We start from the raw sequence: 16,199 nt of genomic DNA, 5'->3' as shown, positions 1-16,199 counted from the left end.
CGCGCGCGCGCGCGCGATAAAATTTACTACTAATGGACTATTAAAATTCAAGCAATAAACTTATAAAGTGAGAATAAATAATTGCGTGGAATTATATTGCTATATATAATTATAAAATATAATGTGTATTTAGAATTTCATTGTATATAATGAAATTCTAAATACATATTATATATTAAATTGTAAATTGTAAATTGTAAATTATTTATTCTCATGTGTTCTTTCATATCTTCTTATTTCTACATTCTATATATTCTTATTCCTATATTCTATATAATATTTGTATTCAAACGTTTTCTTAAATTTGTATGCATCTATGTTTTGTTATTTTTAACGATAGCTCAATTGAATAAATTTTTATAATTTATTTATCTCTCAGAGAATCTGCGCGGAAATTGTCTCAACGATTCTTCGATCAGCCATTGGACGCTGTAGACACTGCTAATTATTGGGTCGAGTATGTCATTAAGTACGGTGAGGATTGTTTGCGATCGCCTGCGCTGGATTTAACCTGGTGGCAATTATCCCTTATCGATGTTATCGGATTTCTTCTATTTTGCGCAGCAATCGTTGTCGCTACAGTAATATTTATTGTGCGTTTTGTGAAGGAAATGTTAAATGGAAATTATAACAGTTTGTCGTATTCGAAAAAAATTAATTAATTATATATTAATTAGGAATAAATATAATTTATATATTAGTTTTTCTAATTATATCTTCGTGAAGGAATTTATTAAAGAAGACACGCATAAAGGAGTTTTTAACAATGTTTACAGGCGATACTGCGTAACACAGTGTACGATTCCGTGCTTTCCAATTATGACACAAGTTGATACAACCGTACACAACTAAAATGTTGTATTCGATGTCGTTATTTATATCACTTCATGAATACCAAATTTTTACATTTCATTACCACTTATTTTTTTAAGAGTGATACTCTGATAAGAAGTTTCAAGTTTCGAATATATTCGGACGTGTGTATAAGATATTTTTCTTCATTTCACTCTGATGGTGAAATAGAAAAACTAATCAGTATTTCAGCTACAAATCGACACTGTGTATTAATATTATATATCACACAGTATATGACTGTGTTCCAACAATGAAAAGCACCTATAATTACATGTCTTTCTTAATAAAGGTATTATTGAGGAGAAGTAAATAAAGGAGATTGCATTTTTATATACAAATCTCTTTGATATTCTCTAACAAATATTTATTAAACGTAATATAATTCTTTGACAGATATAGTTCTTCCCCCGTATCTTAATCTTACTTGCAGAAGCATACGTTTATACGATGTTCTCCATTATGTACAGACACATTTATATTATTTTTGTATTACACCAGGCAAATAAATATATTTGCACCTATAAAATCTAAGAGTTTATGTATTCTTTTTATTGTCATACAATTGCTCAGAGTTCTCTTGTTTCAGTGCTGAATTAATCAAATGTAAAAAGATCAGGTGAACTATTGTAATTTAAAGGATGTACCGTTATTTAAAGTAATAACATTCGTGACCAATTAAAAATTGGCCTTAAATTTTATAAGTTAATATAAAGCCGCTATTCACTAATTATAGAAATTATATTGCTCTAAATTGTATTTTGTTATTTATTATATTGTTACACCTGGTTTTTCATACGTCATGGAATTGATTCTCGAGCTCTGTTTACACTTTAATAGATTTCTATTATTGTATCGCATTCTCCTATGTTATGAAAATTCTGAATAACAACACTTGAAAGCGGAGCGTAAAGTACTTTTAGTCTATATTTATTATCGGCAACAATTATCTGCAATAGTCTCCCGATGATTGCTCTCCGACTCTTTCTCGCGACTTAGCATGAAATCGATTAAACAATACCAATTATTTTCTGCAGCATTACGCTAAATCGAGTATTATACGATTGCGTCTGTCGCGCCCGTCTTCCTCGTCCTACCATTCGTGAGTATTAAAAAAGAAATACGCTATACAACAGTATGAATATCGTTTACCTTTACACTGGTGGCAAATATTCGTTACCCGCTGGTAAATTACTCTTTCGATAATCGTAACCGTCATTACTAGCGTTTATTTTAGGATCGGGCGCATACATAGTTTGTTTCAGCCAAGTGATGTCAATGGGTGTGAATGTCGCCACCTAAAACAAGCATCGAAGAATCCGTAAAATATTACGTAAGAAGCCTATTCTGTAATTCTTAACAACTGAAATGCTATAGTTGCATCCCTAAGAGTGATAAATGTATTTTGGTAACACGGATAAACTGTGCGACACATGTAGATAGAGAAATTAAAGATTAAATAAAGAAATTAAAGATTAAATAAAGTCCATCGAGCAAAGCTAAATTATGTTATTTGAGAAAAAATGATTTGTATTTCCTTAGTATTGTAATAAAATTATTATTTAATAGTTCTTGGAAAAATAAAATAGGGTAAAATATTTAATGACTGTGAATTAAATTATTTTAATACGAAATATATTGTAAAAAATTGTAGCTGTAAAATTAGTTTTATTAGTTTTACCTGATTCGTGGGCAAACATCCAGTGTCTTGACTGTAAATTCCGGCGATATGGTAGGCTCCGTTACCGTCATAACAAGCCAATGGAGCACCGACATCGGCCTGACACATATTATTTTTTTCATGTGCTTTACCGCAGATTATATTATGTGCGACATTGATATGGGATTCCGCATCCAAGACGCGATTTTGACAGACGTCATGCGTCAGAAGATCCACGTCAACCATGTGCATGACAGCACCCGCGTAATGAGCTGAAATAGCAATATTTGCATTTATGTAAATTTATTTCATTTTACTTGCTTCTGTCACGCATCTTTAGCATAGTTTATCAAGTGTAATATTTCTTTTAAGCGATAGAAACGTCATTACCTTGCAGTATCGACTTGCCCCAACCCGTTACAATGCATTGCGAAGTTTCTTGCACCTGATAGTTATCAGGAAGACATAGCGTGTTGATATGCAAATTAAATGCCGCGGGATGTTCCAAAAAGAGCATAGCAGTATCGTTGGCAGGCAATCCTTCTACGTATCCAGGATGATATTTAATCGTTCGTACATTGATAATTTGGAATGGCAGCGGCTCCTCGTGTTCAAGTTCATATCCCAGTTTCCATTCTCCGAGTTTCACCGACAGTTCACTCGCCGGGAATCTGAGAAAATTAAAAAAAATGCCTTTAATTGCTTAATTGAATCAACAGTGAAATTGGATCTAAAGGTATGTCAGTAAGCAAATAAGAAAACAAGATTTTCTTAAAGGATAAATAATGTTTCTCGATTTTGCTTTAAGTTCGCTCTACACGATTTATATTTCGCGACAGATTTCTATTTATAATTTAATATGTATTATAATTTACTCTCTCTCTAAATTATATGGAGTGGAATCTTACTCTAAAGAGTAAAAATTTAGTTAGTTTTGAAAAAGAGAGCTTTTTAATCTTTAAGAGTGAGATTTCATTCTTCAAGAGCATAAGATTCACTCTAATAGTTTTAAAGAGTAAATTTGTAGAAAATATTTGAATTTTAAAGAATTAAAGCGCGCTCATATATAGTATAAAAATCGACGAGTAAAAAGATAAAAGATTTTTAATAAAATTTAAGCATTGCAATAACACTAATACCTTGTCCATAATCTTGTTTTAAGAAGCCGTAAGCCGTAAAGTCTTAAAAAATTGACTAATCACAATTGAAAAGGAGAAAAATAATCGACTGTGATTGGTCAATTTCTTACAGTTTACGGCTTACGGCCTCTTAAAGCAAGGTTGTGGACAAGGTATAAACCGCTTAAAATTAAAATTAAAGTAAATTATTGTATCTATTTACGCAGTCAGGGCAATATCTGAATAGAAACATTTAAATTTTCAAAAAATATTAAAACAATAAAAAGATAATAGATTTTAAATCAAATTTGCATTGCAATAATACTAATGCTCAATTTCTTCACTTCCAGATAAGTTGCGGATAACATTATCCAGGAGATATCTTTTGGATAAAATTATCTGGAGATAAAGAAATTGGGCAATAAACCTAAGAAAATTACCTGTTTACACAACTAGCAGCTGTCAAAACGATATCTGATGATATCAAAGCACCAGAACACAAAATCTTACGTTCCTCCGACCACAAGACCATCGCTTGCCACGGAATCTCTCCGAATGCCGCATCGGTTTCTCTGAAGCCGGTCGGTCGTTGTTCCTTTTATTATACACATATATAAATAAAATATCCAATCTCATATTATAAATAAAATCATCTTCAAGCACTTTCGTAATGTTAGAATTTTCGAGTTGCATATCCTTTTATTACTACAATTAAATACTAAAAGTACTATAAGACATAATTTATAAATGTCTCTAAGCAAAATTATTCTCACGAGAGTAATTCTATCGAGATACTTACGTAATTTCTCACTCCACATGGATTGTTGGGCAACTGCAATTCCGGAACTACGGGAGGGTCACTTGGAGTATTGAACGGCGCGGGGCTGCTGATCGGAGGCACTATTGGGATCGGAGTCGAGATTGGTAACACGCGTTGCGGGATGATGTCGGAATCGTCCGGTATCAGAGGCACGATGTTCGTCGGCTGAAACTGCTCATGAATCTGCGGTGGCACGACAGATGGTTTGATCGGCGGCCTGGGAATCTTGATGGGTGGCTGAGTGATCGGCTTCTTCGGCGGTTGTACCTTCGCAATGTTCAAGAACGTCGGGAAACCTTGCTCGTCAAAGCCACCAGTGTAGTTGGCCGGCAAATTGCCCGTCGGCCATGGATCGACGTAGTTCGGATCGCGGCAACACTTACCGGTTGCTCCGGTCTCCGAGATTCTGCAGCTCTGCGAAACGAACGACTCGTGATCATGCGATCCAATCTATTCTTCTTAATCACTTTATCTTTATTTGACTATTTGGAATATTTTTATTATCGGCAATTATTACAAATTATTAATTATCTGAAACATGTATAATTGTACCAGTAATATCAAACAAGTGTTTTCAAATTATTTCGATTCGGTAATTAAGGAAATTCTGCAGTTTAAAAAAAGTTTAAAGAAAGGATTCACGTAATTTTTCTTTTCTTAACACAATAGTATAAGTGTAAAGGATGCAAAATGTAATTGTCATCTTCTAAAGAATAAATAATGAATAAAATTTTAGCAATAAAACTATAATTTTCCATTAAAAATCTTTATAATAAAAATAAATATTTATGTGGAAAAGTATCGAAGAAAAATTGTTTATAGTAATTATTTATATTTGAATATTGATAATTCTAATGAAAACGACGTTACCACGTTTTCACTAGTGCGACATCATATTTAAAGTAAAGTAATTAAAGTAATTCGTGAACATTTTATATCTTTACACAAAAATGATACGCTAAAACTTTATTTTTTTAATTTCACAAAATGTTCTTATTTAAACTCCATCCTTTTATATCTATATAACTCTTCAAAATTTGTATATTTTATTTACAATTATATTAATTAAACCTCTCTTTCTTATAAGAATTTTAGCTATTTTAGAAAATTATTTAAAGAAAACTATTTAATCAAAAAATATGAAAAAAATTCAGAAATGTTTACATATTAATTATAAACTTTTCAATTCAATTCCTCATATTATGTGGGAAAAAATTGGAAAACCTTAAAACGTCTTTTGATTAAAGTGTCTTTTATACTGCTTACGCTTAACGGAACACGTCGTAGAAGTTGCTTGCTGCTAAGCGCAATTGGTTGCGGACTAATCGTTCCTTCTAACGTACAGTACTGCTCTTCTACGCAGAGTAGGGCGGCCGCACATCCCATGTGAATCGTCAATTGGAAGACCGCGGGATTCGGGTTCGTAGGGGCTGATTTTAATGGGAAGGCTGGTTCGCTAGCACTACTATCAGCTACAATGCTAATCCATATTAATACAAAGAAAAAAGAAGAAATATTGAAGAAGATAGAGACTAACAGTGTTATCGCATACCTATTTGATATTGTTCCTGTTGATTCGTATCGGAGGGTATATGATTGTAATCGATTGGTATCTCTTCGGCCGGTCTTATGTTGACATGAGGCTGATTAGCAGTCTCGACATCGAATCTATTATCCGATGGGGATTGCAGTACAATGTTGTTTTCTAACGGAGGCTTCAATAATTCGGTCACGTCTGCCTGATTATTATCTCCGAATGGAACGTATTTCTCGTCATTTTCCAGAGTAGGTTTTGGATACTGATTGCCCTTCACCGCATTAATTGGATCGATATCGAACGGATAATACACATTGTATTGCACGGTACAACATACTTCGTGGCTGGGCTTGCACTCTTGCACCTGCGTGCAAATATTAGAAGATTATTAAGTCTGAATTGCGAGAATTGAGTTCGATTAATATTAAAATGTGTACGCGGGAAAAAATTATTAATAACGATAAGAAATGACAAAAAGAGATCTCACCTGTCCTGGCCGAATAAAGCCTTGCTTGAAAGGCTGCACATACCCGTTGATGCATAGACTTTTGGCCACGCAGATTTTATTTTTACCGCTGCAACTGATGGTGAAGCCATCTACGGCGCTAGGATAGGATTGCAACGTTTGATCAGGTTGATATGTATAATCAAGATTAAGTTGCTTCTGTGATTCTGAAGAAGCATGCGTTTGGTATCCTTCGAACGTATCTACAACAATAACATTATAACGATATAATAAATTAAATAAATTATTTTATTAAATAAGCGAAATAACGTGATATTAGAGTCTTACTTTGCTGCGATTGATCCCAATTAAATTGCGGTTGATCAATTCGTTCTGAAACAATATTATCTTTGTAAATAGGATAGTTTTGTGTTTGGGAAATATGATCATCGCCATACAGGCGAGCTCGTCTTCTGAAATGCGACCTCATTGAAGATAATTTTGTATGGTTGACTTTTTGGAGACACCCTAGCTCACAATTTCTTTTAAATACAAAGCAATTTAAATTAGGAGACAAAACTTTAGCAAATATAAACAGAAAACTACGTTTCTCGAACTTCATGTTTCATAGAAAATTTATAATGAAAAATTATAAAACAACATATGAAATTATTAAACTTGTGATATAGAGATAAAAAAAAATTGAACACGCATCGAATTCCCAGTCTGTATACTCACGTGTCTGCAATTGAGGTGACAATTCTCTATAGGGGAGTCCACGTGCATGCGTAGCTAACGCTACTATAACTAGTAGCATTTCTAGCAGTGGTATCATCGTGGAAATCTAAAAGAGTAAACAAAGCAATATTAAGTAATTATCTCGAACTTTATATAATTCAATCACACGGGTGAACGCGAGTAAATAAACCAAGATTTCATTAACGTCAATTTCACGTCTCACATGACGTTTACGAAAAAGAAAAAGGAGAGAAGAAAAGAGAAAGAAAGGAAAGGATTTTTGCTCGCCTCTCGTAGTGGTGGTCGTGACTGGTTCTTCTCGAATATCTCGTATCACATGGGATGTATAAGTGTGCAAACTTTTGCAACAACGCTTTTTTTCTTTCCCAAACGCGCAGGCGGCGCGATGAATTATTTTAAGACCGAGAAGAATGATCGTTGCGCGCGAAGGTATTATATTATAATTTTATTATACTTTAGCCCGTTTTAGCAACCACTGACCCGAATACAAGGAACGTTCTAGAACGGCACCAGAATGCTCTGAGCTTCTAGCCGGAGATTGTGGCTGCAGAAGTTGCATGCTTCTGCAGACAACGTGGGAACAAGGCTTCACGTAGGAGTAATTCATTCATGGTGCATCCGTGATCTTCGGCGATCATATCGATGAGATATAAATTTATGCGAGAAAACGCCGTGAGATATAAAGTGAGACATAGACCGGTCTTCATAATCAGTTCTTACCTCAAAACCATCACTAGTAATGTCTTAGATGCTAATCTAAAGGATTTTCTAAAGACCGGTATATTTATAGTTGATATTCTTATATTTAAGATCGTCTTAAGTACAGTCTTAAGATGTTATGAACCGCCACGTTAGCGTCTTAAGACATTACTTAAGACAATCTTGATATAAGAATCAACTATGAATACCGTTCGTAAAGTACTGCCTTAAGTAAGTATTTTCTTTTACTTTTTTTTCTTTTTATACATTTAATAATCAACATCGGCAAAAGAAAATCTCGGGCCTGAGCAAAAAATAATTTAAGTTATTTAAATGTCACGGCTTCCTATCCGCTTAATATTTTAAATTTTTAATGTGAACTTTGTCCAAATGGAAGTTAATGATCGAATCGCAAGATTTACGTTTTGCGGCATATATGAATCTGCTATCTACATCTACAATCTCTAATTCTAATATAATCTATAAATATTGCCTGATATTATCTCAGAATCTCGCAATATGTGCAGACTGCCATGAATAATATATTGTATAATCATATATCCAAACATCTCGAGATGATTATTCTCAAGTGACATTTGGTCCACGAAGTTCGCGACTGAGTGACAAGGAATAATTTTTAATACACCTTGTATGTTATTTCTAATATTATGTAAGCACGTGGGCTTAGATATCAATGGCGAGGCGTATGAATAGTAACACTTTCATATTCGTATCATCTAATATTTTCTAACGATGAAATAATCGCGTTCAAGGATCTTCAAGCTCTCTGTTTGCTTAACATATTTATATGAAAATTATGCGATATGCCCGAATCGCGTATGTAATATCGATCCTCATTTGCATATGTCCGCCGAGTGTAGGCGCCATGCTAACACATGCCTTCTATCAATGACATCATCCCGCTAGATTAGATCAGGTCAGAATCACAAAGTCGACAAACGACATATCTTCTGTTGACAATGTAATAATCAAATTTCTGTTCAATTTAAGTCAAATTTCTTTCATGTTAAATTTCTTTCATTAATTCCGTTTAATTACATTGAAAAAAAAAAATGATTTATTTGACAAAATTAATAGTTGCCCCTATTTCTTTCGTTGGAGAATGTACATATATATTTCAGCCAAATACAATATGTTTGACTTAAAATACATATATTCTTCATCAAAAGAAATAAAGACGAATTAAATTAATTTAGGAGACAAAATTGAAACGCAAAATGTAAAAAAGATTTAGACTTTTTTTACATTGCCTTAATTTTCGTATTCTACAAGTTTCATTTATGCTTCTACCATTCTACTCTTTGAGCCTGTTCTACAGTAAGGTCACAAGTTATAAGCTGTAAAAAATTTACTAATCATAGTCGATTATTTTTCTCACATTCAACTATGATTGACAATTTCTTACGGCTTACGACTTGCGACTCTATTGTAGAACAGACATAATACTTGGCTTACATTCCAATCTTAATTTTTGCCAGGATTAAAAAAAAAATTAAATTTGCGATTGGATCACCCAATGTTTTTTCGTCGAAGGTAATGTTATTCTCATTAATGAATCATACGTAAAACGAATGTAAAATGTTCGGCAATATCGGCAAAGGTTGATTAATACATCCATGTGTTACCGGATTACGCGTGAACATCTATCTTGAGCTATCAAATTTTATGAGTCATTCTCGCGTGTATCTCGTCGTAAAAAAAGTCACCGAGGAATTCAGAACCGACGAGAAGACGACGCGATGAACTCATTACGGATTTCCCCCAGTCTCGTAGGTTTCCGATGATCTAAGGATATACTTTGTAATTCAGCGCGTAAACGGTTTGCGTGAGAGTGACTCGCGTAAATTACACACTCTTCGCGCCTAACATTTACCGTAAAAAATTCAATACGACACGCTCGTCAAATATGTTAAGTTTAAACGATGATTCTTCGTGTATGTTTTTTTTTTTCGAGATAACTACTTCTACAGTTACAATCGTATATAAGAAATGAAAATTTTTTCGTAGAAATTTAGGGAGAATCATTTGGGTGAAATCAAATTCCTCTGGTCGATATCAGTAATTAATTAAAAAAAAATGTTTGGATCGCTTTCTATTTCTTTTCACTTTGGATAAGTTTTTCAACTCCCACTATAGAATAATGTTACTGTATAGTGTTACTTATATATTATGAATGTGGAATAGAAAAAGATACATTTATAGATATAATTTATCAAGAAATTAAATGAATAGTAATGACTTATTTACAATTTATATAGATATATAGATGCCTTTGGCTATTTATATATTTTTATATTCTATCTATTGACAAAAATTGATTGATTCGGATGTTTGTAATTTTTTCTTCCAGGCTTTCGCGACGTCTCGCAACCGGAATCTTTGCTTTCAACTTTCGAGCCTAAGGTACTGCTTTCCGGTTGTTAAAGCGGCGATAAAAATAATAACACCGATCGCGAAGGATTAACGGCGCCATGTTCTGACCGGGAGAAAGTATACGAGGTGTAGCCGAAACGCCGAAAATTCACGATGCGTTCGATTTCCATGATAAGCGCCACTGGTGGACAACTGGACACCGGGCAGGGATTCCGATCGTCAAATATTCCTTTGCAACTGTATCCCCGGCCACGTACTTTCACGTATACATTAGTGCTACTACTTTCTCTTTCATTGAATTACGCAGATTACCCGAGTATCGCACAAATCAGACTTGTCGAATTTCGCGCATAATCCGGCGACCGTCCTAATGACTCGAAGTATGGAGCTGAATTGAAATTAAGATCCGGGTACGAGCTCTCTTATACGTACACGTATGTATATCCCCTCGTTTAGCACAGAAACTGTTTGAAAATTCTTTTCTTTTTGTTATCTTCTTCTTCCCTTAACTCTTTCTCTTTCTCACTCTCTCACTCTCTTTTTCTCTCTTTCTCTCTCTCTCTTTCTTTCTTTCTGTTGCGAAAGTACATAAATAATCCGTTGATTTTGACGCATTTCATCGAACGTTTTTGTAATGTGGGTGTAATATGCATACAGCGTAAATACTTAAATATTCACGTCGTCATTAATAACACCAATCACCAACCGAATAGCTACCAAGTAGAAACTTACTTTCGGTTTGTCAATCAATAAGTACTTTCACCGATACTCGATATCTCGCTATACATAATTAATACGGCCATCGTAATTAACAGTCGGATATTGATTCGGTTATCGAGATGTATTTTCTTGCGAGCACACTCACGACATTCTTTCGGCAAAAGAGTAGATTATCCAGGTAATAAAAAGTATATTTAAATAATTATGGGTAATAAAATGGGTGATAAAAAAAGAACGAATTTACTTTACGTCAACGGAATTACTCTCTGTAAAGGTTCTTTCCGGTTTTTAATTGCAAAAATTTAATTAATTTTCAATTTATAGTATGTTATCAAGATTTCTCGATTGTTATGCGTATTGTTGCATTTACCGTTTAGTAGTTAAAATGTCAGATCTAAACGAGTTTTAAGCATTCTTTAAATTCTTTCTGTTTTTACTGCAGCATTTATAATTATTTTTCTAAATGTATATTTATATTCACCGGCAAATGAACCAAGAAGACTTTAACGTGTTCTCACAAATTTATATTCATTTTACATCGTTATTTAAGTTAATCATCAGGTAGAAGCCCTCTCAACGAAAAGGTAACTTCAAAAATACGACGTTTCTGTCAAGCCTTTCAATCTACTGGGTGAAATGTTAGCGCTGTGAGTCTGATATTTTGAATGTCTAGCACCTCATTAATCAAATTCAAATAAAGGAACATTTCTCCTTTTCTTGTGTCGGCTAATAAATGGGCATCTAATGAAGCTATAGATTGCTTTTTGTTGCGTCAGAGCGAATATTTTGAATTGGTGTTACGTTGAAAGAAGAGTCGATCGTGAGTATCATTTAATTTCCCTATGTTTGATTACTTGTCTATGATACACTGCCAATCCAAATACGTAATAAGTGATTTCGTATATGTGTGTAACTTAGATCTCCGTGTAAAAAATAATACACTATTCTGCAGCATATTAAAAAATTTTATTTACACATTTAAGGATGTAGGTGTCGCATCTAAAAACAATATCAAAAATATATAAATTTCATCGACTGTTCTATTATTACGTCTGAATATCTGTATCAATTTTAAACACAATTGTCTTATTAATTTAAAAGTTACTTAATTCTTTTATTTGTTTTGATTCTGATATAAAATCGCATTTTATAATATTTATTTGTAAATTTGATGAGAAAGTAATATTACGAATTAAAATTTTTTAATCGAATTGTGTGTATGTATAATATCAGCTAAAAGTATTAGTCAAACAATCAACCAAAATAAGCTATAATATTGCTTAAAAACTTTTTGAAACAAAACAACAAATAATTTGATTCATATAATGGTTTTATGGAAAATTACTATATTTTTCTGTAGTTTCCGATCAATAATTTTTAAACGAGAGTAAGTGGAGTAAATAAATTTTTATTTTAAACAAATATTTATTATTGTTTGATCAATAATATAATATATTATTAGTAATATTAATATGTTATTGGTTTATAATATTATTTAAAATAAAAATTTATTTACTATATATGTATTTGTTGTTTTGTTTCAAAAAGTTTGTAAGCAATATTATAGCCCATTTTGGTTGATTGTTTGACTAATACTTTTAACTGATATTATACATACACACAATTCGACTAAAAAATTTTAATTCGTAATATTACTTTCTTATCAAATTTGCAAATAAATATTATAAAATGCGATTTCAGAATCAAGACAAACAAAAGAATTAAGTTAATACTTTCAGCTGATATTATATAATCAAAGTATCCTTAAATGTATAATATAATGTTATTTTGTACGGAATACTAAATAACACATATACAATATAAAATCACTTATTATATATCTACTTTAATTTGGAGTATACTATGTGGATGTATAATGTTTCTGGGTCGTCTGAATTTCGGGCCGTGTAAGCACCTCGCGAAAAAAAATGAGAGAAATAAAATAAATGATCCTACGGTATTCATCGATCTAACTTTCCAAAACGCTCTTGTCTGATAATGCGATATAACATTTCGATATTGACATTATCCTCCGATCTCGGCCTCCTGTAGATGAAATCCGGCGACAGCAAAGATGAGACGATACGCGCGATTGGAAATGCGCGAAGCACATAAAAGAAATAAAATATTTTTATTTTTTTCACTTCCTTTTTTGTGAGACTGTCTAAATGCTCGATGCAGTTCTTTATGTTCTCATTCGAGCAATTGTGTTGCACCAGTAACCATCGTAATTTCCTTATTAAAGATTACAAAAGCGACATATTTATCAAGATTTTTCAGTAATAAAAATCAAGGTAAGCATACAATCAGTTTTAATCTTCTGTCTCAATTTTTGGAATAAAAATCTTACTCCAAAGATTTGAAAAAGGCTTGCTTCTGATCGATTGTATTCATCAGACGTCAGTTCTTTTTTACTTATTATTAGATGAATTATTCTAATATATTTATGTATAAAATCGCAATTTCATGATTATCTCTTTTATGATTGATTTGGATAAAAAAATTATGTAATACATTTTCAGTTGAACTAAGAGTGACTTGTATAGATATATCTCATCGAGATCTACGATTTCTTCCTATGAGATTGAACGTGGCGATAGGAGGATCCCTTCACATGTCAAAGAGCGACGTCGCAGAATCTGCGGGAGAGAAATTAAAAGTCGGGCAGTTCACTTCCCGGAAACTCGGACGTTCTCCTCTCACGACGGAGAATTTGACCTCCTATTACTCTCGCCCGGTATGCATTTTACTTTTGGGAAAGTTCCTGTCGCGGCCGAGCAGCCGGCATACGGGCGCGTGTGGGTCCTCGCGGCTGTTTCGAGGTCCGCAGGAAAGGAGCAAGGTCGCTAAATAATAAGGCGTCTCTCTGATGTCATCCACGCGTGAATTATGAAATTCGTCTTTGCTTGCGTGTCGGCGATTATCAGGATCGAGATATTATTCCCGCACGTCGTTGCCGACCATATAAAAGATGCTCCTCCTCTCGAGCACTTATGTTGAAGGGGGTGGAGGGGCTCAAATAAGAACCGCGTTTCAACATCGAGATCTTAATATCTATGGAATTATTCACCGCCGAAATTATAAAGTCCTAAAAGAAGATGAATAAAAAGAGGAATTACACATGATTTTCGAGTTAATTTTAATCGCATTAATTTTTAAATCCGCACGTGTAGAAATATTATTCATATAAAACTGATGTACGATAAAGAAAAGATTACGAAATAATTCCACAACTTTCTGCTGATAATTGAAGACTTCATCAAGAGCAATAAAAATATTCCAATATATAAATTTATTGATAGAATTCCGTCAGTAAATTATGGTTCGATCTAGATAAAATTTGCGGTTTATCTCCAAAAAGAGGATTAATATGTGATTCGAAAAATAAAGCGAGGGTGGGCGATTTAATCGAGTCGTCGTCGGGTCTCCTCTAGCTTTTCACTCGATAAAAGCCGATCGACCTCATAATTAAGTTAACTTTCGCCAGTTATTTGCATTCCTCAATTCGACGGCGGACCAATCCCGTCAGACCCGATCCACCCGCAAAACGTAAAACGAGAAAGCAATCAAGGATGACCGTCCGTCCCCGCATGTCTGCATCCGTCTCTCTTCGGGTCCGGCTCAATTATATCTCCATGTGGCATCGGCAATATACCGGACTTACGAAATATCGAACGCATCCGTGACACTGTCCGATGATGTCTCGGCGCCGGGGCTTGCCAGGATTACATAAACAAGCCGGAGAGTTCAAAGGTCCGGATTCTTCGGCGACGCGACGTCGAGTTGCTTTCGCGCGCCTTTCGGACACCCCGAAAAGCCTACCTCATCGCTTAATCCCACTTACGTTTTTTGATGCTGACAGATGTAACAACACAAGAATGTCCCGATAATTATATGCTACGTTAATTATATTTAACTGCGAGCGAGCGAGCTTAACTTCTCGTCGATTGTTGTAGTACATGGCTTGATATATGAATCATTTAGATGAAAATAATTAGCGTCACATCTTTTTTAACTAACTGACCCCGAGAGAGCAAAAGTAAGACAGCAGATCCGTGTGTGTAATAACTGTCGATTTTAAATGACCGCTGCTCTTGCTCCGTAAGCGTGTTTGGTGAGTAGAATAAACCGATGCCAAAGAAACTGGTCAGTCTCATTTTTACCCGACACTTTCACGCGCCCAATGTTTTCTCGCGTGGAGGATGATGATGCAATGAGATCCCGTTCTAGATCTTGATAATAGATCGCTTTAGTTATCCTCTCTCTCTCTCTCTCTCGTCGAGCCTTTCCTGAATGAATTTTTCACGCGCGGAGAGAATCGATGTTTTCAAACGTCTCTCCCTTTCGTTCCAGCAATCACTTGAAACTGTAACTGAGTCGGGTTTTAGACTCGCTATTGGTAGTATCTGAATATGAATATATCTCCGTTGGTTTTCGCCATAACTCGTATTTCCACGTAACCTTCTGCGTAGCCCCGTGACATGAATTCTATCCATAATCCCAAGGCGCATTGCGCCATCCCGAGCGAGTTGGTGAACCAACGGGCAAAGGTGATGCGTAGATTCGTAGCAAAGCGATCCGTGCGTCGTAAAACATCGCGAATATTATACCAAGATGTTTTCATCTTGCAAGAGAAATCGGTAATTACGTTTTACCAACGAAATCAAGTCGCCATTGACCCCTTTTGGACCACGGATGCTGCTTGGCACGCGCGAGACCTGCGTATTTAGCGTTTCATTAATGACGCTACCGGTTAAAATATATTGCACTTCCTTAACACTGCTATAAAGATTTGTGAAAAGCTTCTCAAGAAAAGATATAAGTTGTATTTAATAAGATTTAAACAATATTACAATTTGAAATTTGAATGGCCGAAGAGAGAATAACTCTAAGTGTGAATTCTCATTTTTGAGAAACAGATCTTAAACGCTTTAAATATTTCTGATTCCACAAACCACGCGCCAAATTACTTTTCCCGACTTGAAATATATTCACTTCAGTACCAAAATAGCAATATATTACATATTAAATTATACAAGCAATATAGCTCTTGATGTTTAATAAGATTTAATTTATGTACTAACATAATTTAAATATATAGTTTAATAATGTAATAAAAATAATTAATCTGTATTATAATGACAAAATTATTAAAATGTCTCTTCTTTTATTGAGTCATTTTATGAATCCAGATA

At 34.0% G+C, this 16,199-nt stretch overlaps 2 protein-coding genes across 5 annotated transcripts in view; one reads left to right on the top strand and one right to left on the bottom strand.

Annotated features, from left to right (window-relative positions):
• The window catches only part of LOC108750433 (UDP-glucuronosyltransferase 2B31-like), a 16,413-nt gene extending 14,898 nt beyond the window's left edge, over positions 1 to 1,515 (top strand). For 2 of the 3 annotated variants that reach the window (XM_018489866.1, XM_018489867.1), the window contains exon 6: positions 380 to 662. In XM_018489866.1, the coding sequence (XP_018345368.1) occupies positions 380 to 662 (283 nt within the window). Of the gene's footprint in view, positions 1 to 379; positions 663 to 776 lie in introns of those variants that run through there. The other variant, XM_018489869.1, reaches the window with a different exon arrangement.
• Positions 1,516 to 1,647: 132 nt separating this feature from the next.
• LOC108750847 overlaps positions 1,648 to 16,199 on the bottom strand; it is a 20,255-nt gene continuing 5,703 nt past the window's right edge. The window contains exons 1-11 of one of the 2 annotated variants that reach the window (XM_018490659.1): positions 7,459 to 7,701; positions 7,171 to 7,276; positions 6,781 to 6,825; positions 6,475 to 6,695; positions 6,003 to 6,351; positions 5,717 to 5,922; positions 4,430 to 4,864; positions 4,071 to 4,225; positions 2,903 to 3,183; positions 2,534 to 2,784; positions 1,648 to 2,150 (exon numbers count right to left, since the gene is read on the bottom strand). In XM_018490659.1, coding sequence (XP_018346161.1) covers positions 2,007 to 2,150; positions 2,534 to 2,784; positions 2,903 to 3,183; positions 4,071 to 4,225; positions 4,430 to 4,864; positions 5,717 to 5,922; positions 6,003 to 6,351; positions 6,475 to 6,695; positions 6,781 to 6,825; positions 7,171 to 7,267 — 2,184 coding nt within the window. In that variant the 5' untranslated portion in view covers positions 7,268 to 7,276; positions 7,459 to 7,701 and the 3' untranslated portion in view covers positions 1,648 to 2,006. Of the gene's footprint in view, positions 2,151 to 2,533; positions 2,785 to 2,902; positions 3,184 to 4,070; positions 4,226 to 4,429; positions 4,865 to 5,716; positions 5,923 to 6,002; positions 6,352 to 6,474; positions 6,696 to 6,780; positions 6,826 to 7,170; positions 7,277 to 7,458; positions 7,702 to 16,199 lie in introns of those variants that run through there. The other variant, XM_018490658.1, reaches the window with a different exon arrangement.

The sequence above is a fragment of the Trachymyrmex septentrionalis genome, unplaced genomic scaffold, assembly GCF_001594115.1.
Source record: "Trachymyrmex septentrionalis isolate Tsep2-gDNA-1 unplaced genomic scaffold, Tsep1.0 scaffold37, whole genome shotgun sequence".
NCBI lineage: Eukaryota > Metazoa > Arthropoda > Insecta > Hymenoptera > Formicidae > Trachymyrmex > Trachymyrmex septentrionalis.
This window is presented reverse-complemented; position numbering and strand designations above follow the sequence as displayed.